The sequence below is a fragment of the Halichoerus grypus genome, chromosome 1 (assembly GCF_964656455.1).
Source record: "Halichoerus grypus chromosome 1, mHalGry1.hap1.1, whole genome shotgun sequence".
Taxonomy (NCBI): Eukaryota; Metazoa; Chordata; class Mammalia; order Carnivora; family Phocidae; genus Halichoerus; species Halichoerus grypus.
The window spans coordinates 3798597-3819594 of record NC_135712.1 but is presented as its reverse complement, the minus strand read 5'-3'; the positions used below and the strand labels follow the sequence as shown (position 1 = coordinate 3819594).

Below are 20998 nucleotides of genomic sequence, written 5' to 3'. Positions count from 1 at the left end.
ATGAATTGCAAAGTGTTCCCTCCTTTTCTACTTCTGGATGAGATTGTAGAGAGTTGATCTGAATTCTTTTTTTTTTTTTAAGATTTTATTTATTTATTTGACAGAAAGAGAGCGAGAGAGGGAACACAAGCAGGGCGAGTGGGAGAGGGAGAAGCAGGCTTCCCGCTGAGCAGGGAGCCTGACGTGGGGCTCAATCCCAGGACCCTGGGATCACAACCTGAGCTGAAGGCAGACACTTAACGACTGAGCCACCCAGGCACCTGATGTGAATTCTTTAAACACTTCATAGAATTCTCCAGGGAGGCTGTCTGGGCCTGGAGAGTTCCCTCCCTTCCTCCCTCCCTCCCTCCCTCCCTCCCTTCCTTCCTTCCTTCCTTCTTTTTCTCTCTCAGTTTTAAAATGATGAATTCAGTTTCCTTCATAGTTATAGGGCTATTCAAATGACCTATTTTATATTCAGTGAGTTGTTGTAGTTTGTGCTTTTTGAGGAATTCATTAATTTCATCTAAACTGTCAAATTCAGAGGTGCGGAATTGTTTGTAGTGTTGCCTTATTGTCCTTTGGATGTCTGTGGGATCTGTAATGATATCTCCTGCTCCATCTCTAATATTGGTAATTTGTGTCTTTCATGTTTTTTCTTTGTCAGACTTGCTGGAGGTTTTTCAATTTTACTCATCATTTCTAAATGATCGGTCAAGCTTTGTGTTTCATTGACTTTCTTTATTCTTCTATTTTTAATTTCATTGATTTCTTGTCTTTATTATTTCCTCTATTTTGGTTATTTTGCTCTTCTTTTTCTATATTCCTAAGGTGAGAGTTCAGATTATGGATGAGACTTTTCCTCTTTTTTAATTTATATGCTTTTAGCATTATAAATTTCTGCTCCACATTGATGTGGCTCTCACACGTGTACTTTCATTTTAATTCAGTTCACTGTATTTTGTTTGCCATTAAGATCCCCTCTTGGATTCATGGATTATTTAGAAGTGTGTTGTTTAGATTCCAGGTTTTTGGAGAATTTTCCTATTATCTTTCTTTACTGATTTCTAGTTTGATTCCATTTGGGTCAGAGAACACAGTCTGCATAATTTCAGTTCTTTTAAATTTATTGAGGTTTGTTTTATGGCCCAGGATATGATCTGTGTTAGTACATGTTCCATGAACATTTGAGAGGAATGTGTATTCTCCTGTCATTGGCTGGAGTGGCGTGTTCTAAATACTAATTGGGTCCTGTTGGTCAGTGGTGCTGTTGGATTCTATATCCTTGCTAAGTGTTCTGTCTAGTTGTTCTAGTGGTTGTTGAGAGAGGAGATGAAGTCTCCAGTTGTAATTGTGAATTTATCTATTTCTCTTTTCAGTTCTATTAAGTTTTGCTTCACATAGTTTGTAGTTCTGTTGTTTGGTTCATTTACATTTAATGTAAATATTAACATGTTGGGCTTAAGTGTGTATTTTATTTTTTTATTTTTCGTGTTCTCTGGTTTTCCTTTTCCTGTTTTCTTTTTCCTGCCTTCCTAGGAGTCACTTGAACATTTTTTAGAATTGCTTTTTGACTTCTCTATAATGTTTTTGAGAGCATCTCTTCGTATTGCTTTTTTAGTGGTTTCTCTAGGTATTACATTACATAGTGTCTTTTAGTATCATAGTTTTATAAGTTACAGTGTCATGTGCGTCCCTTTATATCTCTACCCTCCTTTGTTTATAATATAATTGTCTTAAATATTTACTCCACACATATTTAGAAGCACATCAGACAATATTACAATTTTTGTTTTAACCATCAAACACAATTTGAAAAACTCAAGAGCAGAAGGAAAAGTTTATTTTGTTTACTCATGTTTTTACTTACGGTGCTCTTTCTCTTTTTTGATACATAATATTTCCTTCTTTTACCATTTTCTTTTTTTTTTTAATTTTTTGTTCTTTTACCATCTTCTTTATGTTTTAGAGAACTTCCTTCAGCCATTCTTTTAGGGTAGGTCTATTGGTAACAAATTTTCTTAAATTTATCTTAATTTCCCTTTCATTCCTGGATATTTTTTCTGGATATAAGAATCCTGGTTGATAGTTCTTTTCTTTCAGCAAGTGAAAAGTTTGTGCCAATTCTTTCTGACCACTATTGTTTTCAATGAGAAATCTGCTGTAATTTGAATTGCTTTTTCTTTCCAGGTAAGATATCATGTCTCTTTCACTGCCTTCAGGATCTCTCCTTTGCCTTTAGTATCAGAAGTTTGACTATGGTGTGTCTTATTGTAGATTTCTTTGGATTTACCCTATTTGGAGTTACTCAACTTCTTGAATCTTTTGAATTTGGAGGTTTCTGTCTTTTGCCAAATTTGGGAAGTTTTTAGCTACTATTTCTTTGAGTATTTTCTTTTTTTTTAAAGATTTTATTTTTTTTACGAGAGAGAGAGCGTGCATGAGTAGGGAGAGGAGCAGGGGGTGGGGGAGAGAGAATCACAAGCAGACTCTGCACTGAGTGTCAATCTCATGACTCCAAGATCATGGCCTGAGCCAAAACCAAAGGTCAGATGCCCAACTGACTGAGCCACCCAGACACCCCTCTTTGAGAATTTTCAACCTCCAACCACCCTTCTGGAACTATAAATTTTCCATTAGATCTTCTGTTATGGTCCCATATGTCCCTCAGCTTCTGCTCATTTTTCGCACAGCCTATTTCTCTCTGTTGTCCAGACTGGGTAATTTCTGTTGTTCTATTGTCCAGTTCTTTGATTGTTTCTCTTCTCCTCTCCATTCTGCTGTTGAGCCCATCTACTGAGTTTTCCAATTTGGGTATCATATTCTTCAGTTCTAAAATTCCGTTTTATTTTTTTATATCTTTTATTCCTCTGCTGAGACTTTCTGCCTTTTCATTTATTTCAAATGTGTCCATAATTGTTCACTGAAGCATTTTGATGATGGCTGCTTTTAAATCTTTGTTAGGTAATTGTAACATTTTTGTCATCTTGGTGTTAGCATCTACTGATTGCTTTTTTTGTGAATTTTTTGGTTCTTGGATAATGAAAGACTTTTGATGGAAACCTAAATATTTTTGGTATTATGAGACTTTGGATCTCATTTAAGCTTTCTGTTTTAGCTGGCTTCCTCTGACTTCACTCAGGTAGGAGAAGTGGGAGGGCACTCCCTCATTACTGCCAGGTGAGGGTAGAAGTCCAGGTTCCCTGCTCAGTCTTTGCTGACATCCAAGGGAGGAGCTCCTCATTACTGCTGGAGGGGTTGGTCACCACTCACACCTCCCTGGCCAGGAGAAGTAGGAGACCTTATTATTGCTCCCCACATGATCTCCACTGACACCATGATTTGGGGAGAGTGTAGTGTCCTTGTTAACACTGTGTGGTGGTGAAAGTCTTAAATCTACTGGATCTCCTCTGCCACCACTCCAGTGAGGAAAGGAGGAGTTCCTCATTATTGCCTGGTGGGGATGGTTCCGGCCTCTGTATATGGCCTTCTCTGACACCATTTTGATGAGGGATGGGGGCAGGTTTGGGTGCTTACAGCCTGAGGAGCATGGAAACCTAAGCTCCCCACTCACCTTTATTAGTGTAGGTGGGGTGTGGTGTTTGACTGGTAGAGCAGCAATTGTCTAAAAAATTTCTATATTTCTAGGGTGCCCCTTTTCTGTTCTTTTGGCCAGAGAGAGTAGCTTTTTGTTGGGGCTTGCTTTGTTTGTGCCCATGAGCATTTCCACGTCATTGGTTTCTTCACATGAAAATCTGGGATATATGAGGCACAAAGAAAACCCAGAGACCTCACCACAGTGTGGTTCTTTGGGTCCCAAGGTCCCTGGGCCATCTGCCTTGTGCTCTCCACCTTTCAGGGTCTCCTCATGTGCTTTGTACAATGTCCAGAGCTTTTAGTAGTGCTCAGGTCGGGGGAATAGAGAAAAGTATATCTACTCTATCTCCCCACTAGCCTGCCTGTGATTTTTAACAGATTGAATGCGGGGCTTCTTCAGATCTCTGTCCCTATTGGAAAGAGCCATGATGCTCAAGTGAAAGAGGTGCTCAGCAGGAGTCAGGAAACCTGGGGCTTTTCAAACCTCATGGAACCTCAATCTCCTTACTTCCAAGTTGCAGGATCAGGATCATTTACTGAGATAATTTCTGAGGTTAATTTCCTTACTTTAGCTAATTTCCCCTCCCCTTCTTTAAAAAGTAGACAAGTCTTTTTTTTTTTTTTTTAATTAAATTGTTTTTCTTTGCCTTGGGGACTTTTGAGTTGCAGGGCCCTGCCCAGAAGTTTCTAAACATGCAGAAGATAAATTCTCCAACCAAATTTTCACTTTCAAAAGCTCAAGTTCAAGTAGGTGATTGCCCAGATCTTCCTGGGAGGTAGGAGAAGGGGAGTTGGAGACCTTGAGGAGAGAGGCAGGAGGCTCAGGAACAACATCTCAGGCCTGGGGAAGGGGAGGGGTAGGGTTTGCAGCTCACAGGAGAGCTCAGGTGTCCCAGGGAGGCAAGAGGGCTTCAGGGCACTGATCACACAGGACTTGAGCTGTGGTCTTTGGAGCCAGGAGACTAGATCTGTGCCCGAGTGGGCAGGGCATGGAGGTACTGCCTTCCGGGGACCAGGGGAAGATTATTTGACTGCTAAGGAAAGTAAAATGTGGCCTGCCCTGTATCTGGGGCTGGGGTGTCAGATTCTTGTGTGATCCAATGATGGCATCTGCCCTCCTAACCTGCAGGGGCGTCCTGAGAGTCCCATGGGATAATGCATGGTTCAACACTTTCCAAAACATTGCAGGTTGTTCAACATAACTCATGATGTTTATCAAGCACCTAATCTGGCTAGATGCCATGCTAAGAATGATGTCGGAGGCAAAGAACTATTCTGGAGTCACCGGGATTTATAATCTCCTGAGGGAGATAAGGCAAGTGCCCAGGTGAACAGAGACCAAGACAACAAAGGATTATGGGGTTGACCTATAAAATCTTTGTGAGGATTTCCCCATAAATTGGCTTCGGGGCCCTGACTTTTTAAAAAATTTTTTTAATTAACATATAATGTATTATTTGTTTCAGGGGTATAGGTCTGTGATTCATCGGTCTTACACAATACACAGCACTCACCATAGTACATACCCTCCCCAGTGTCCATCACCCATCCATCCCATCCTTCCCACACACACCCCCCCCCCACTCCAGCAAGCCTCAGTTTGTTTCCTGAGATTAAGAGTCTCTTATGGTTTGTCTCCCTTTCTGGTTTTGTCTTGTTTCATTTTTCCCTCCCTTCCCCTATGATCTTCTGTCTTTTTTCTCAAAATCCTCATATCAGTGAGATCATATGATACTTATCTTTCTCTGATTGACTTATTTTGCTTAGCATAATACCCTCTAGTTCCAACCACGTTGTTGCAAATGGCAAGATTTCATTTTTTGATGGCTGCACAATATTCCATTGTATATATATACCCCATCTTCTTTATCCATTCATCTGTTGATGGACATCTTGGCTCTTTCCACAGTTTGGCTATCGTGGACATTGCTGCTATAAACATTGGGGTTCACGTGAGGAGCCCTGACTTTTAACAGCCTGTTTGTCCTAGTCAGGATTTTTAGGCAGCAAGTGACGGAAACCTAATTTATGCTAGTTCAAGGTCAGAGGAAGAGTACCAGTTCTCATAATGAGGATGACCAACATTTGTGTATAAGACACACACTATGAGCCAGACGTGATTATTACAAATTTGACTCATTCAATCCTCCCAACCATCCCGAGGTGGGCATGGCTGTCAGTCACTTTATAGCTGCGGTCACGGAGGCACTGAGAGGCATGAACTTGTTCAAGATGCCCTGCACTTACTGCCATGCCGTGCAGCCTCTGTGCCTCCATAGTTTCCCTTCCCAGCTGGCCAGGCTCCACAGGCAGGGAGGGTGGCCGCCGTATGAGGCTGTCAGCCCCCAAAGGGAAAGAAACCCTCTTCTTCTCAGGGCCCTGGCAAGTCCCAGGGAGAACTCTGATTCCCCACCGCCCCGGGCTGGTAAATCCTCTCCAGAACAAACGCAGTGGCCTTAGGGATGGAATGTTCTGAGTGGTTCCGGGTGGGGGTTGCATTCTAGGACTGATCACATGCAGTTAGGGCAGAGCAGCTCTGCAGAGGAAAAGTGGGGTGCACACGAGCTACCAGTTTTTTCCCAACTGGGCCCTTGAATGGGGGTGGTGGGAGGCTTTTGTTTCTGTGTGGGAGGAGGCCCCTGGTAATTTTCCGGTGTCTGTCTTTGAGACTTCTGTCCTGGTCTTCAGCTCTGAAGGTCATTTCATTGCCAGATGTTATTTCCTCTTTCTTCATTTGTGGAAATTGTTTCCTAGAACTTTCTTGCCACTCTCTGTTCTGTGCTAATGGAAGAAAATAGGAATAATCTGCAACGCTTACTTTTTCCTAACTTAGCTTATGAATATTTGCTTGCATTTTTCTTTCCCTGAAAACATCCCGCATTAACCTCATCTTTCCATCTTCTGGCGCTCCGCCTCTTCCTAGCTCCACCCTGTGTGCACCTGCGGCCCCTCCTCTGCCCCCACCTCCTGGAAGGTGAGGAGGGAGGGGCCCCCTTTGGAGCTGGGCCAGAGGATGCAATGTGGGGACATCTGGACACTGGAGACAGAACATGACAGGAGGCGGGAGGGCCAGCAAAACAGGAGTCCAGCAAACCATGGAAGTGAAAACAATGTTTCTTTAAAATGAACCAGCCTACAGAGAGTTCCCACTTGGTACTCATACCCGGGCTTAGGCTGCCACTCTCCCTGATACACTGTGTCCGCTGCCCTTTCCCATCCCTACCCACAAGGGCTGGGACACGGTTTTCCTCTGCACTTGCTCCTACCTCTTAATATTCTTTCTTTCTTCCTTCCCTCCCCACCCCCCTGCCTTGGCTCTCTTTCTCATTCTCTCTCACTCACCCGAATTCTTCTTTTCTCTCCCTCATTCTTTCTCTCTCTTCCTTTTTTTAAAGGGGAGGCATTGGCTTTTATGTAAACAGAGGTAGAAAAGGCCCAGTGGCCCTAATTCTCTGTTAACATGACAGGGAAAAGATCAGAGAAGCCAACAAGTCAGGGGCCATGACCAGAGGTAGGTCTCTAGCCCGGCCTAGGGCAAGTTTCCCACAGGGACACCTCCAGGAATGTGCACCTGCTGAATGGTTGTAGGTGTGGGAATACAACAGTGGTGGGATTCATCCCTCCTGGCCCAGCTCCGGGAGTCTCTGTCACATCTTCCACCTCTGTCTGCTAAGAGAAGGGACGAGCCCCCTTCCCTGCTGCCTGGTGCAGTACTAACATTTTGCTTTTCTTTGTCTAAAAACTTTTACCTTCAGAACCAGGGCTTTGGGTTGTAAAAAGCGGGTCAGCAACCAAGGCAACACCTCCCTATACCGTCCCCTCCTCCCTATACCATCCCCTCCTCCCTATACCGTCCCCTCCTCCCTATACCATCCCCTCCACCCTATACCATCCCCTCCACCCTATACCATCCCCTCCACCCTATACCATCCCCTCCTCCCTATACCATCCCCTCCACCCTATACCGTCCCCTCCACCCTATACCGTCCCCTCCTCCCTATACCGTCCCCTCCTCCCTATACCGTCCCCTCCACCCTATACCGTCCCCTCCTCCCTATACCGTCCCCTCCTCCCTATACCGTCTCCTCCTCCCTATACCGTCCCCTCCTCCCTATACCGTCCCCTCCTCCCTATACCGTCCCCTCCTCCCTATACCATCCCCTCCACCCTATACCATCCCCTCCTCCCTATACCATCCCCTCCTCCCTATACCATCCCCTCCACCCTATACCATCCCCTCCATCCTATACCATCCCCTCCTCCCTATACCAGCCCCTCCTCCCTATACCGTCCCCTCCTCCCTATACCGTCCCCTCCTCCCTATACCGTCCCCTCCTCCCTATACCGTCCCCTCCACCCTATACCGTCCCCTCCACCCTATACCAGCCCCTCCTCCCTATACCGTCCCCTCCTCCCTATACCGTCCCCTCCACCCTATACCGTCCCCTCCTCCCTATACCGTCCCCTCCTCCCTATACCGTCCCCTCCTCCCTATACCGTCCCCTCCTCCCTATACCATCCCCTCCACCCTATACCATCCCCTCCTCCCTATACCATCCCCTCCACCCTATACCATCCCCTCCAGAGTCGAGCTTCCCTGAGGCTTTGGGGGAAGCAATCTCACAAACCCTCACACATTGTCACTATGCAGCCCTTGATGTGGTAGAAGGGGGTCTGGGGACAGGGCAGGGGGACCATCCTTCTTTAGTTCTTTGTTTTCCTCCATGAAATGCTGATATGTCAAATGAGGGAGATGTTCCCCTGGCGGAATATGGGCAGGGTGGGCACTTTTCCACACTGGGGGTTTGGCGGGTGCTGGAAACAGCCTGAAGGATTGGCTCCGAAAGGGACAGGGTCACTGAAGACCAGGAGGCCCATGTGTCCCCACTTTGCCTCCCCCCTAAACTACACGGCAAGGGCTCCTGCAGCTTTAGGGAAAGAATGACCCCTAACGTGTGTTAAGCTCACAGAATGAGTTAGAAACATACCCAGTCTAGATGAGAACCTCAGCTTTTAGATGTGGTAACTCTTTAGGGCAGGGTTTTCTCCAGTTTGCACCCTGCCATAACACCCCGTGTTCCAATGTGGAGATCAGCTTTGGGCAGAGCAGGCAATTTTTTTTTTTTAATTTAAAGATTTATTTATTTATTTGAGAGAGAGAGAGAGAGAGGGCGTACATGTGAGTGGGGGGAGAGGCAGAGGGAGAGGGAGGGAGAGAATCTCAAGCAGAATCCGTGTTGAGCTCAGAGCCCAACACGGGGCTTATTCCCAGGACCCCAAGATCATGACCTGAGCCGAAACCAAGAGTTGGATGCTCAACAGCCTGAGCCGCCTGGGAGCCCCCAGAGCAGGCAATCTCTGAGTGTACGCTGAATGTGGGGCGAAAGTCATAGGTCCTGGAAAATGAAGTTCAAATTGGTGTAGCTCTGTAGTTGAGCAGAAGAAAGTCAGCCAATGGGGTCCACTTTGGTTAATTCAGAGCTGGCCTCCCTGTAATCAAAGGAGGCTCAAGGTCAAAATTGTTGAAAGCCAAATCACCAAAATATGAAGAAGACTGTATTAATAAAGAATATATTCATTAGATTTCTTTCTAGCCAGCTGGGAGTGGGGAGGCTGGGAAGCCACGGGGTGTCCCCGAAGGGTTCTCTGGAGGGATCTTGTGTTTGGGACCTGCAGGGGAAGGTAATCCATGATGCCAAGCCAGCCTCACCCCCTTGCAGCTGGCTCCACGCAGGAGTTTCATTCATGTCACTCCCCAGGTCTGTGGCGAGCCCATCTGGATGTCTGACCTACCCGGTAACCCCCTTACCCCCTCTTCACTGGACACAAAGAGCAGAACCCTTGCACCAAAGACTGGGTGCTCAGGGTGCCCCTATCTCCCCACCATTTCCCAGCCTCAGTGGCTGGACATCTGGCAGAGATAAATTGGACAGTCCTTAAAATGGAATTTGGGGGATAAAGTGCAAACCAGGCAACTGGAATGACATAATTATAAGGAAAGCGAATTCAGTCCCCGGTGGTGGAGTCCACTGACCTGCTTGTCCCTGGGATATCAGGTGGCCGGGAAGCTTGTCTTTACCGGCAGTCTGAGTGGAGCCTGGGGACACTGGCTCCTCAGCGGGAGGAGGGAGTGCCTTGAATAGGTGGCCAGCGATGCACCCCAAGTTTCACAAGGGACACTGAGTCAATGGAATCCATGCAGAGAAAGGTAAGCAGGAAGAAAGGGCACGGTCTAAGAAGCAATATTGGGAGGAGGGGGGAAGTGAAAGTCTAGAGAGAAATATGGCACCTTGGTTGAGTAACTCAAGGCCTACTGTGGGGAGGAGGGGCTGCCTGGCTCTGTGACTTGATGTCTTAGCAGAAATCTCCACTGGGTTTGGGGTCTGGACTGGACAGTCCTGTGATGAGCTCCTCTTGTGTTGGCCTGCTTGGCACATACACTTCTGCTCAGAGTGTTCACAAGGCTCACAAATGGCCTTGTGAAGCACCCTGTCCCAATCTTTCTGCATGGTTCCAGTGGGGCTGCTCTTCTCTTTGGCCTATTTGGCCCAGCTAATCAGTGTTTGGCACCCCCCCCAAACTGGGGTACAGTGACTGGCTGCTGGCTGATAGGATGCAAGCCTGAAGCTGCTGAGGGGGCTTTACAGAGACAGTCTTGCCGAGGGGGAAGCCAGCAGATGGAAAGTAGAGGCATGGAAAGAGCTAGAGACCAAGAGCTGAGGATACATTATGGGTCCTTGGCGCTGGCAGGCTTGAAACCAGCACACCCTGAACCTTTCTGTTACCTAAGACTATGCATTAGTTTTAGTGTAAGCCAGTTGGGATTGGGTTTCTGTTACTTACAACCAACAGTCCTGATACAAATGTCACAGATCCGACTCATTCTACTGTTCACTTATTCCTTGACTTGGCACAAGAAGGATGATACCAGTAAGGATTGGGATTAGCTTGCTTGCTAGTGCCATGCGTGGTGGAAAGTGCTAGACATGCACTATTTCCCACATGGCTGAGAGTCTTATTACCCAGCCTACCGATGTATAAATGAGGACTCTTTCAGTGCCTGCCATGGAAAAGCCAGCAGCTCATGCTGTGCCAACAAGGACTCACTTTCCCATTGTCTTCCATCTCTGGCTTCACACTCAAGGTCTACACACTGTCCCCTTGGCCGTCCCCAGAAGCCCAGCAAGCATTGCCTTACACCTCTAGTTCCTGACCAACTGTTGCTATAAATCACATGATACAGAACAGAGTGAGGGCAGGGCCGGGAGGTTTCCAGAGGAAATTCTGCACTCATCCATAGGAGTGAGGAGAGTGGACAGTGGACAGAAAATAGAGGCCAGTGCCACAAGACTACGATGTCACATCGCCTGCCCTGACCACATAACTGGGCAGTGTCCAGCCAGATGCTCGTGGAGAAATCCTCCTCTCCTGCGTTTCATGTCTTCCTCTTATTGCTTCTTGTCCTGTCCTTCCTGTCCTGGAGCAGGTGGTGGGCTGCAGGGCAAGCCACCAACCCTGGGCCCCAGAAGCAGGCACCTTTGTCCCTTTGTCTCTGCTTTTTGGCCTCATCTCTCCCCAGGAGGTGTGTGGATTTGAATCCTCTTTCCAGGACATTTGGAGTTTTTTCGCTTCCCTGTTCAGTTCATTTAAGGCACCACGCAGCCTGCTGGGCTGGGCGTGCTGAGTGGCACCTGAAAATACAGTGGTCGTGTTTCCTTCTTCTCAGCCAAAGATAGAATAGAGGTAATGCATTGATCTTCAGGTGAAACTATTCAGACAAAAGCAGGGCCCTTCTCCCCCTGAACTCGACATCATACCCCCTTTCCCTCCTTTGGGTTGAGAGGAGAATTTGGCTATGGTTGTCAGACCTCTGGGTGTGAAGTCCCCCTGCCAGGTGTGCTGGAGGTGAGGAGAGATGCATTCCTACCTGCAGTCCCAACATGCAAACCACTGAACAAAAGCATTAGCCTCTGAGATTGGGAGTGAGAATGTCTTGTCACCATGGTTACCAGGAAATGGTCCCACTTATATATAATAAGGGCTTTAGAAGACCCCAGGCCATCTGATATTCCAGTCTGGTGCCAAAATGAGAAGGTGTGTGGAGGGCCATTCCTTATGCAGTTACCTGAACACAGCGGTGGGCCAGGTACCGAGCCAGGCACTGGAAACAAGGCTTTTTTTGATTGGGGCGGGTGGGCGAGGGCAGGACAGAGGCCTGGGCACCTTAACCCAGCGCCCCTTTGTTACCCTGCATTTAGTCCTGCATCTGGCTACAACAGCGGTGCAGGGATGAGTGTGTTTGCACCGTCTCAGTGTGGGGGGGTCACCCCAGATACGGATCTCTAGTTGGAGGGGGAGGGCCGGCGTTGGAGAGGCCATGTCTTCTTTAGTCCTCACGCTCCTGCCTGGCAGAAAGGTACCCAACAACGAGAAAAGAAAAGACCCCCCTTCCCTTCCAGCCTCCCTGACGCCCCCTCTGGCCCCATCCACACAGCCGCGCCGGTTTGAAGCCGGCCGTCCTGGGGGGAGACCCCACTGTGCGCCGGGCGCTCGGGGCCGCTGGTCCATCCCCGTCGAGTTTCTGGGCGCGGGGGCTCCGGGGCTGGGGAGCGCCCGCAGCACCTGCCAGGCCACGGGCACAGGCGGCCAGGGCAGCGGGGACTCCTGCGAGCTAGCCTGCAGCCCTCCTCAGCGGCAAAACAAGAGCACGCGCACCTGCCGGCTCCGCCCCGCCCCGCGCGCCGGCCAATCGCGGGGCGTGGGCGGGGAGTGGGCGGGGCCGGCGCGGCGGGGCGGGGCCAGAGCCCCGGCGGCTGCCCGAGCCGGAGCCCGAGCGGGGCGCAGCAGCCCAGCCTGGAACGAGCGCAGCCTCGTGCCCGCCGCCCGTGCCCGCCGCCCGCCGCCCGTGCCCGCCGCCCCCGGGGCATGGCCTGTCTGATGGCAGCTTTCTCGGTCGGCACCGCCATGGTGAGTGAGCGCATCCTTCGCCCCCGGGGCTTGCTTCTATTTTCCAGGAGAGCCAGAAACGCACAAAGACCCACACCCTCACCCTGACAGCCGCCCCTGGGTCCCCGGGGAGAAGCCCGGCTCCCATTGCCCCCCCCGCCCTGGCCACCTGGCGCCTCGGGATGCTCCTTGCCCCGGCAGGGGACGCGGGGAAGGCGGAGGGGCCAGGAGTGTGCGGGAGGCGGCCAGCAGCCCCACAAGTGCACCGATGGCCCCACGATGGCCTGGGGCCTGGGTTCCTGAGCGCACTGGGGAGGGTGGCAGCCTGGGCCCGAGGGAAGGAGGCGGGGGGTCCTCTCTGCCTCCGCGCGCGGCCCGGGCTTGGGGATCCGGCACTTCTCGCGCCACCCTCCGGAGCGCTGGGCACGATCTCGGGGAACAAAAGAGGGAGCTGCTCCCCGCCCGAGAACCAGAGCCTGCGCTGCCCCTGGCGCTCCCCGGGTACAACCTCTCCCGGACCTGCTCGGGAGGGGGCGGCGGATTCCGGGGAGGCAGCCCACGGGCGAGCCTGGATACCTGCAGGTCACCTTTTCTGCACCCTGGACAGAGACCAGGGTGGGGACAGGAACGCGGATCTCTCGTTCCCGAGGGTGCCAGCTCCGTAGAGGGACCACCGGGCGCCGGCAGATTCAGCGCTAGACACAGTGACATCAAGAGCTAGTCCCAGGGGTGGTCCAAAGTCTCCTCTTGCTCCTTTATAAGAGCTCCTTAAACTCACATTAGGGGAAAAACAAAAACAACAAAACAACAAACTAACCATCGACCCATCCATCCTAGGGCCTTTTATTTTTATGCCTAGCACACCGACATTGCAGTTAGGTACTTACAGACTAGATTTCAGGTCATCTAAAGTACAAATAGAAAGTATTCCGTATTCCACCCCACCTCGCCCTCCCTTTCCACCACTCTCTCTATCATCTGTCTGTGGATTTACTATCCTGCTAATTACTCCCCATAAGCTGTAAGCCCACAGTGCACAGCACGCGCGGGGTTTCACCCCCACCCCTCGCCTTATTTCATTTTTAGCATCCTGTATTTGAAGTCAGCAGGGCTCAGCAGGATTTGACCGACAGTTACCTCTTGCCTTGAGCCCAAGAAAAAAAAAAGCGTAGCTGGCTGTCTGCGCATGCTCTCTCTCACAACTGCATCCTATGCCTCCAAACAGGTTACTGTAGAACACATACCGAGCGTCGCCAGCTCATTATATAATGATTTTGTGTAAACCGATAGAATGGGGCCGCAGACATGTTTAGGACTTTGGTGGAGCAGGGCCCGGTGGCAGGGGGACTCAGCGACCAGCTCCCCTCTCTGGGCATGCCCTGCCTTCAGTACTTGGTTTCTCATGGATGAAGGGGGATGGAAACACAGGGAAGGCAGCCCCTCCTCCTGAGAGCTGCTTTTATCTGGATGAATGTTTGGGTAAGGCTTGGCCATTCTTCCTTTTACATTTGTCCATCTCTTTGGGATTCCTAAATTGTCGGTAATGGAAAATTCAGGAGATTATTGTTAGCTGTATGTAGGTGAGGCATGTTTCCGATCTTTTAGATGCCGCGTAACTCTTGAAGTCATTTCAAAGCTGCAAAAGTGGTTTATACATGTGGAAAAATAATGAAATCGAAATGTTTTAAGGTATAGATGTTTTTATGTCAGGATTTTTTAATGTTATGTTATAGTCTGATACGGACCCAGAACTCCAGTGTTCTGTGCTCACGTGGGGACACTAATGGCTGGGCTCATTTTTTTCAGGGAACATTGTTTTGTTTGAAAAATCATTTTCCTCCTCAAAAATCTTGTATTTTTTTTTAGTTTAAAAAATTCTACCCACGGCGCCTGGGTGGCTCAGTCGGTAAGCGTCTGCCTTAGGCTCAGGTCATGGTCCCAGGGTCCTGGGATCGAGCCCTGCATCGGGCTCCCTGCTCGGCGGGAAGCCTGATTCTCCCTCTCCCACTCCCCCTGCTTGTGTTCCCTCTCTCACTGTCTCTCTCTGTCAAATAAGTAAATAAAAATCTTTTTTAAAAAATAAATAAATAAAAAATTCTACCCAAGTCATAAACAAAGAGCCCTTGAGAGAGCCCCAGGATCCTGAGCTCTTCCCTCACCCCCTGCTCTGGGGTCCCACCTGGGACTGACTGTGCCAGGTGTGAGTCTGGAAAAGCTGACTTGGAGGATGGGCGAAGCACCTGGCCCTGAGCTGGGCTGGGAGGGGAAGGCACGAGGTCCCAACAGGATGGTGGTATTTGGGGCTGTTTGAAGTGGGGTTTGGTGATGATGAGGTCAGCAGTCTAAGTGACCACACAAGTAATACCTGCCTTTTGCTTAGTTAAGAGTGTGACGTTTGGATTATTTTCCCCAGGGCAGTGGCCTTGAGGATTCTTAGCTTGCGTTATCCTCTTAGGTGGCCAGGGTACCCGGGAGGGATCTGCCCTCCAGTTGAAGGGTCCACTGGTCTAGGTGGGCACCAAGCCCAGCAGCGACACATGGAAGAGAGAACTGAGAGAGAAGTGTGTACCAGGGCCTGCTGCCTGCGCCTTTCTCTTCCTTTTCCTCCCTTCCCCATGAGCTGTGGGAAGAAGTTTCTATCTCTCATTGCGTGTCCCTGGGTAAAGAGCATGAACGAGCCTCACAGGGGCCTGAGGGGACTGCTAGAGACCCTCCTCAGCTAAACAGGCAATTCTGTATGCTTGCATTTCAGTTGAAATGAGCACCCAAGAGAATATTCTAGGAATGGCAGGCAGGAACAATTCCAAATAGGGTCTCCTCGGCATTCAACACCCATGAATGGCCTTACTATTATTTATCATTTATTATGCAGCACAAATTGTGTGTAGATGGGGAGGTCAAAGACAATGCTTGGAAAAGATAGGGAAACATATAGCAAATGGGGAGGGAAGATGTATTTGCTTCATTTTTAATGAGCTCAGGAGGCTAAGGACAAGCTAGCTGTAACCTACATTGCCGGCCGCTCTCATCGGAGGATGTGTTTCCAGAGAGCTGGTCTATTTCAGAATGACAGCCACTGCCTCGCATCATCCAGGGTTTCATGATTTTATTAATTGGGCAAGGTCATTGGACACCTGTGGAAGAAAGGTGGGTAATGGTATGCACCACTTCGGTGTCAGTTTTTTTATGGGGGCGGGATTGTCTGGTTTCCTCAGCTTCTTGTGGCTTTTCCTCTAATGGGCAGGGGCTGGGATGACCCAGGGTCACCTACAACTTGCCTCTAGAAAGCTAAACAATGTTCGAGGGCTGTTAAGGGCACTGGCTGAGACAACAGGGCGCAGAGCAGAAGCCACACAGAGCTGGACCCTGGCTTGGCTACTCATTAACCTTGGGTCTTGGGCAGGAGGCAGTCTCTGTGTCTTAGAGCCCAACTCGAAAAGGAGTGGGAGATGGTGACCTCCCCCTTTGGTGCGGAGATAGTAAGAGGCATCCTCTCTGCAGCCTAGACGTCACTGGGTACAGGTCATTGCCGAATCAATAGTCACTGTTGTTTATGATCACTCACCTAGTATGCAGGAGGCATTATTTAATACTTAAATAATGAGTACTTGATTCTGCCTCCTCCCTCCCTCCCTCTCTCCCAGATCAGTCTAGTCACCCAGCTTTGTCCTACTGGCCTGTCCACTTGCCTCCGCCACTGTCACCCTCCCATCTGCACGTTGCCACAGGAGATGGTTTTTAATTACAGTTTCTGGTCCGTTACCTCCATTTCAGATCCCTTGGTGCCCCCCAAGACTTCTAGATAAAGTGCAAAACCCTTCACAGGGTTGTAAGCACTTCACGTGCAGACCCCATGTGTCTCCAGTTTCCCCTGACCCTCCCTCCCTCCTGCCCTCCCACCCGAAATCGAAATCGGAGCTCCAGCCTCTGAATTTCTCTCAGATCTCCCGATGTTCCACTCCCTCCTGCTGCTGAGCCTTTTCACATGCTGTTCCCTTGCAGGCACCCTCCTCCCACCCCACCTGGCCTCATTCTAGCTCTGGCCTCAGGGCATTGTGACTGCCCGCATTCTTGCCTGGGGCCCAACCTTGAATGGGGAGCTTGCTGAGGCCACAGGCCTTGTCTGCCTGGCTGACCGCTGACCCCCAGGGCTTTGCTGGGGGCTCGCATTCCTGAATGAGTGAGTGAGCGAGAGAAGAGATAGGCTTGGAGTCTAGACCCGCATCATGATCCGGGTTGAGGATCTGCCGCAGTCCTGTGGTGGGTGCCAGGGAGAGGGGCTGCGGTCTGGATGGGCCATGGCAGCTGGGATGCCAGGGAGGAGGTCCTGGGGGCCACCGCTGGTGAGGAGCTGCTGGATGCTCCCTGCTCCCAGCTGGACGCCTACGGTTGGAGCCGGGTCTGCCCGCAGGATGTGGGTTTGGAAGCAGACATTTAGGCTTTCCACGGAGGTGGCGGGTGGGGGGGCATGGGCTTCGGGGACCAGGCCTGGAGCTCCCTGCCTTCCCCACCGCTCTCTCCACTAACCCCCGGCGCACCGATGGAGTCCAAGCAGGCCGTGAAGTTGGAAGAACGGCATGTGCCCCCAGCGGGCAGGATGGGTGGGCAGAGGGCTGGCGCTCGGCGGCTGCTGTAGGTGCTGCCCCTTGGCCGAAGCCAAGCGTGTGCCGAGCTCGGGCGGGGCCTGCCGTCGTCCCTTCAAGGGGCCCCAGCACCGAGGGCAGTGGGCAAAGCCACGGCAGAGGCCACGTCCCGCAGCTCCCCCTGCGGAGCGGAGAGGCGCTGAGGAGTCCGTGGCCAGGCAGACGCAAGCCTTCCCTGCCTCTGCCTCGGGAATGTAGGAACCTACTTATGTTTGCGGGCGAGATGTCTCACATGCCCGGTGCCGGCAGCAAACCAAGCTTAGTTTCTCAGTTTTACTTTGCACTTTAATTTTTATCCACAGAATGTTATAGTCCGTGAGCTAAATTTTGATTTGGTTAAGCTTCTCAGAGGTAGGAGATGCCTGGGAGGGCTGTGTGTGTATGTCTTTTACTTAAAGAGCAAAGCAACATTTTCAAACATGACGAGAACCAGAAATCCCTGTGCCCACATCTCCCCTGGCCCTACGTGTGCTTCTAAATATTTGGAACCTTCAAGCCCTCCAAGATTTTTTTTTTTTAAGATGTATTTACTTATTGTTTTAGAGAGGGGGGAGGGGTGGAGGCAGAGGGAGAGAGAGAGAATCTCAAGCAGACTCCCCGATGAGCGAGGAGCCCGATGCGGGGTTCCATCTCACGACCCTGAGATCAGAACCTGAGCTGAAATCAAGAGTCCGGCTGAGCCACCCAGGCGCCCCAGCCCTCCAAGATTTTTGAGCCTTTCTTTTTTTTTTTTTTTTCAAGATTTTATTTATGTATTTGACAGAGAGATAGAGAGCACAAGTAGGCAGAGGGAGAGGGAGAAGCAGGCTCTCCACCGAGCAGGGAGCCGGACATGGGGCTCGATCCCAGGACCCCAGGATCATGACCTGAGCCGAAGGCAGCCGCTTAACCAACTGAGCCACCCAGGTGCCCCGATTTTTGAGCCTTTCAATACCATGATGTTATAAATAATGCCAGGTCGGGGCACCTGGGTGGCTCAGTCGTTAAGCGTCTGCCTTCAGCTCAGGTCATGATCCTAGGGTCGTGGGATCGAGCCCCGCATCAGGCTCCCTGCTCAGTGGGGAGCCTGCTTCTCCCTCTCCCACTCCCCCTGCTTGTGTTCCCTCTCTCGCTGTGTCTCTCTCTGTCAAGTAAATGAATAAAATCTTAAAAAAAAAAAATAAAAGAAATAATGCCAGGTCTTCAATGGTATAGTCAGGGACCCTAATGAGGGTGCTCTAACAGGGGAAGAGCAGTGTGTCTGCAGTCCTATGGCAGGCAGAAGGGCGTGGATCATCAAAGAGGGTTATCGATGGGCTCTCCCAATCAGGCAGACGGTCCTCAACCATATGGAGGAGAGGTGCCAAAGGCCCACACTTTTGGCACCGTGGAATGTTCTCTTCGGATTCGAGAGACAGCCAGGAAAAGCACAGCATAATCTTTGTCCACCCCAGGGTTCTTCTGTGCTTTGGAGGTACCTGAAGCACATCGATCTGCTCAGCATTGCCAAGCCATTAGATAAGGATATTCCTTACTTTGCATAAATACTTTTGGTTCTTGGCGTATCTGTAACAGTTCGGCTGACTCCCAATGGAAGCTTCAAAAAGCCAACGTCACTACAAAACATCAGGTCCTCTGGTGTTCAGGTGGGAGGAACACCTCCTTTTTTGATGACTCAATTCAGGGATCAATTCTGCCCCTCATCTGATTGTAGGGCTTGGAGCGAGCTCCAGAGAGTGTCTTTGTCTCCATTTCCTCGTGTGTATAACAGAGAGAGAGAGAAAAAAAAATCAACCTTTCCAACTTTCCAGTGCTATTAGGAAGAGACAGTGAGAGGCAGAATTGGAAGTGAATTGGAAAATTTGCAAGGAAGGCACAAGGCCTATTCCCACAAACCCCAGCAGTTTGAGTGGAATCATGGCTCTTGGGAAATGTTTATGAGCTTCCACAGGAAGGCATGAAAAGAGCTCATTTTAAGTAAAACTCTTTCAGTTGCACATTTCCTAGGGACCCCCATGCATCTTTACTGGGTCTTTGAATGAGCGTACTTACTGTAAATAGTTAATTTTTTACATTGGCCGGTGTTTGACCGTTCAAGACAAGCAATGGGTTTATTATAGTTTTGTGAGTCGATTTGATGATTCCACAGTGAGACTTCGGTAGATTAGTCTAATATTCTACCTTAGGCATATATATATATATTTTTTTTTTAATAGAAGAAGCAGCGATGGCTAGAGATGACAAATCCCTCCGGGTAAGCACGTGGCGGATAGTCGATGACCGCGAGCCTCATGGCCGGGTCTCTGGTGCCCTTCCCTTCGCAGAGCTCCTAACCTCTCTTGGTGCTTCCTCTGCTTCCTCCCTGTTTTTCTAGAATACCAGCAGTTATTCCACAGCCATGACGGAGCCGAAGTCCGTGTGCGTCTCGGTGGATGAGGTGGTCTCCGGCCACACGGAAGCCTCGGAGACGGACCTGCTGAACGGACATCTGAAAAAGGTGGACAACAACCTCACGGAGGCCCAGCGCTTTTCGTCCCTGCCGCGCAGGGCGGCCGTGAACATCGAGTTCAAGGACCTCTCCTACTCGGTCCCTGAAGGACCCTGGTGGAGGAAGAAAGGTAGGGAGGGCTGCTGTGTGCGCTGGGGGCGGGCGGCGCCTGTGGGGGAGGCGGCTGGTGGGCTGGGACAGTTGGGGGCTGGAAGTCGGGAGTCTGCTCAGTCTCGTCGCTGCCGCTGAGGCCCATTTCTTGACTGGCTCTGTGCCCGACTTGTCCTCACCTCTAACGCGAACAGGCTGGATGAGAGGACCCCAGATTGATGGTGGCTCTTCAGTCCTGGTAGGAAGACAGGGACTCTCACGAAGGCCGGCCAGCACCTGCTTGTGCTGGCTGCCAGCGTGGGCTCGGCCCTCTTCGCTGGATGCCCCTCACGTTGGTCTTTCGAGAGGACACGATTTCTTACTGTTCCGGAGGGCAAAGGAAGGGAGGCGCTTCTCCCAAGTTTGAAGTCCAAAGTAGCCAGTGACCTAGAGCGGCCTCTCTGGCCGCCGATCATCTACATTATGGGTGGTGCCGATGGGCTATAAATAGACTGTTGTCAAATGAGCCACGGAAATGAAAATAGAAGAGAGAGAGGATGGGACTGGGAGGTTCTGGAGTTTGCCGCCGTTTGCTGCGTGGTCACGGGATTTGGTGACCGATGCCGGTATTTGGAGTTTTTTTAGCCGCCTGGATGTTCCTGTGCTAGCTCGAGATTTCCAAAGTGTGTAGAGTTAATGCGTCCCTGGGTTGGTGTTTTTTTTTCCAGCCTGACCTATGTGCCCATCCTGCACCCCTCTTTCAGGCGGGTGGGGGGGCTGTTGGGAGAGGGCATGTCCCACGTCCCCCAGGAACAACAGCCCGTGGCTTCTAATGAGCCCTTTACAACTACGGGGACATCTGTGAGGAATCTGGAATAAGGACAGTGAGCCAGGTACCACTGGCATATTGTATTTTAGGACTCTCAACTGAAATCCAGAGTCAGACCTTCCTTCTTTTCAAGGCAGACCCACCAAGACTTTTTTAGATTTCATGTTCCTGTCTTTTCCCGCTATTACCTTCATTTTGTTCTCCTACTCCCTTGAAGCTAAGTTGTTGAGATTGTTGGCATGGACGCTCTGGGCTTCCTTGTGACCATGGTGCTGGACTCTTGATGGACTGGCCCCTGGGACCTGCTCGCCACATTGGTTACCGGATGACTTTATGTCTGTTTGTACAAGTAGGAACACATCCTGAGCTTTATCACTGGCCGACTGTATGTTGCCATCTGATACTTACATTATCAGAGTTTGCCAGCCAGTGTTGTAAGGAAAGAAA

At 50.2% G+C, this 20998-nt stretch overlaps 1 protein-coding gene across 3 annotated transcripts in view; it reads left to right on the top strand.

Annotated features, from left to right (window-relative positions):
• The window catches only part of ABCG1 (ATP binding cassette subfamily G member 1), a 68174-nt gene that overhangs the window by 1485 nt on the left and 45691 nt on the right, over positions 1-20998 (top strand). For 2 of the 3 annotated variants that reach the window (XM_036097277.2, XM_036097276.2), the window contains exons 1-2: positions 12387-12543; positions 19519-19762. In XM_036097277.2, the coding sequence (XP_035953170.1) occupies positions 12502-12543; positions 19519-19762 (286 nt within the window). In that variant the 5' untranslated portion in view covers positions 12387-12501. Of the gene's footprint in view, positions 1-12386; positions 12544-19518; positions 19763-20998 lie in introns of those variants that run through there. The other variant, XM_078071016.1, reaches the window with a different exon arrangement.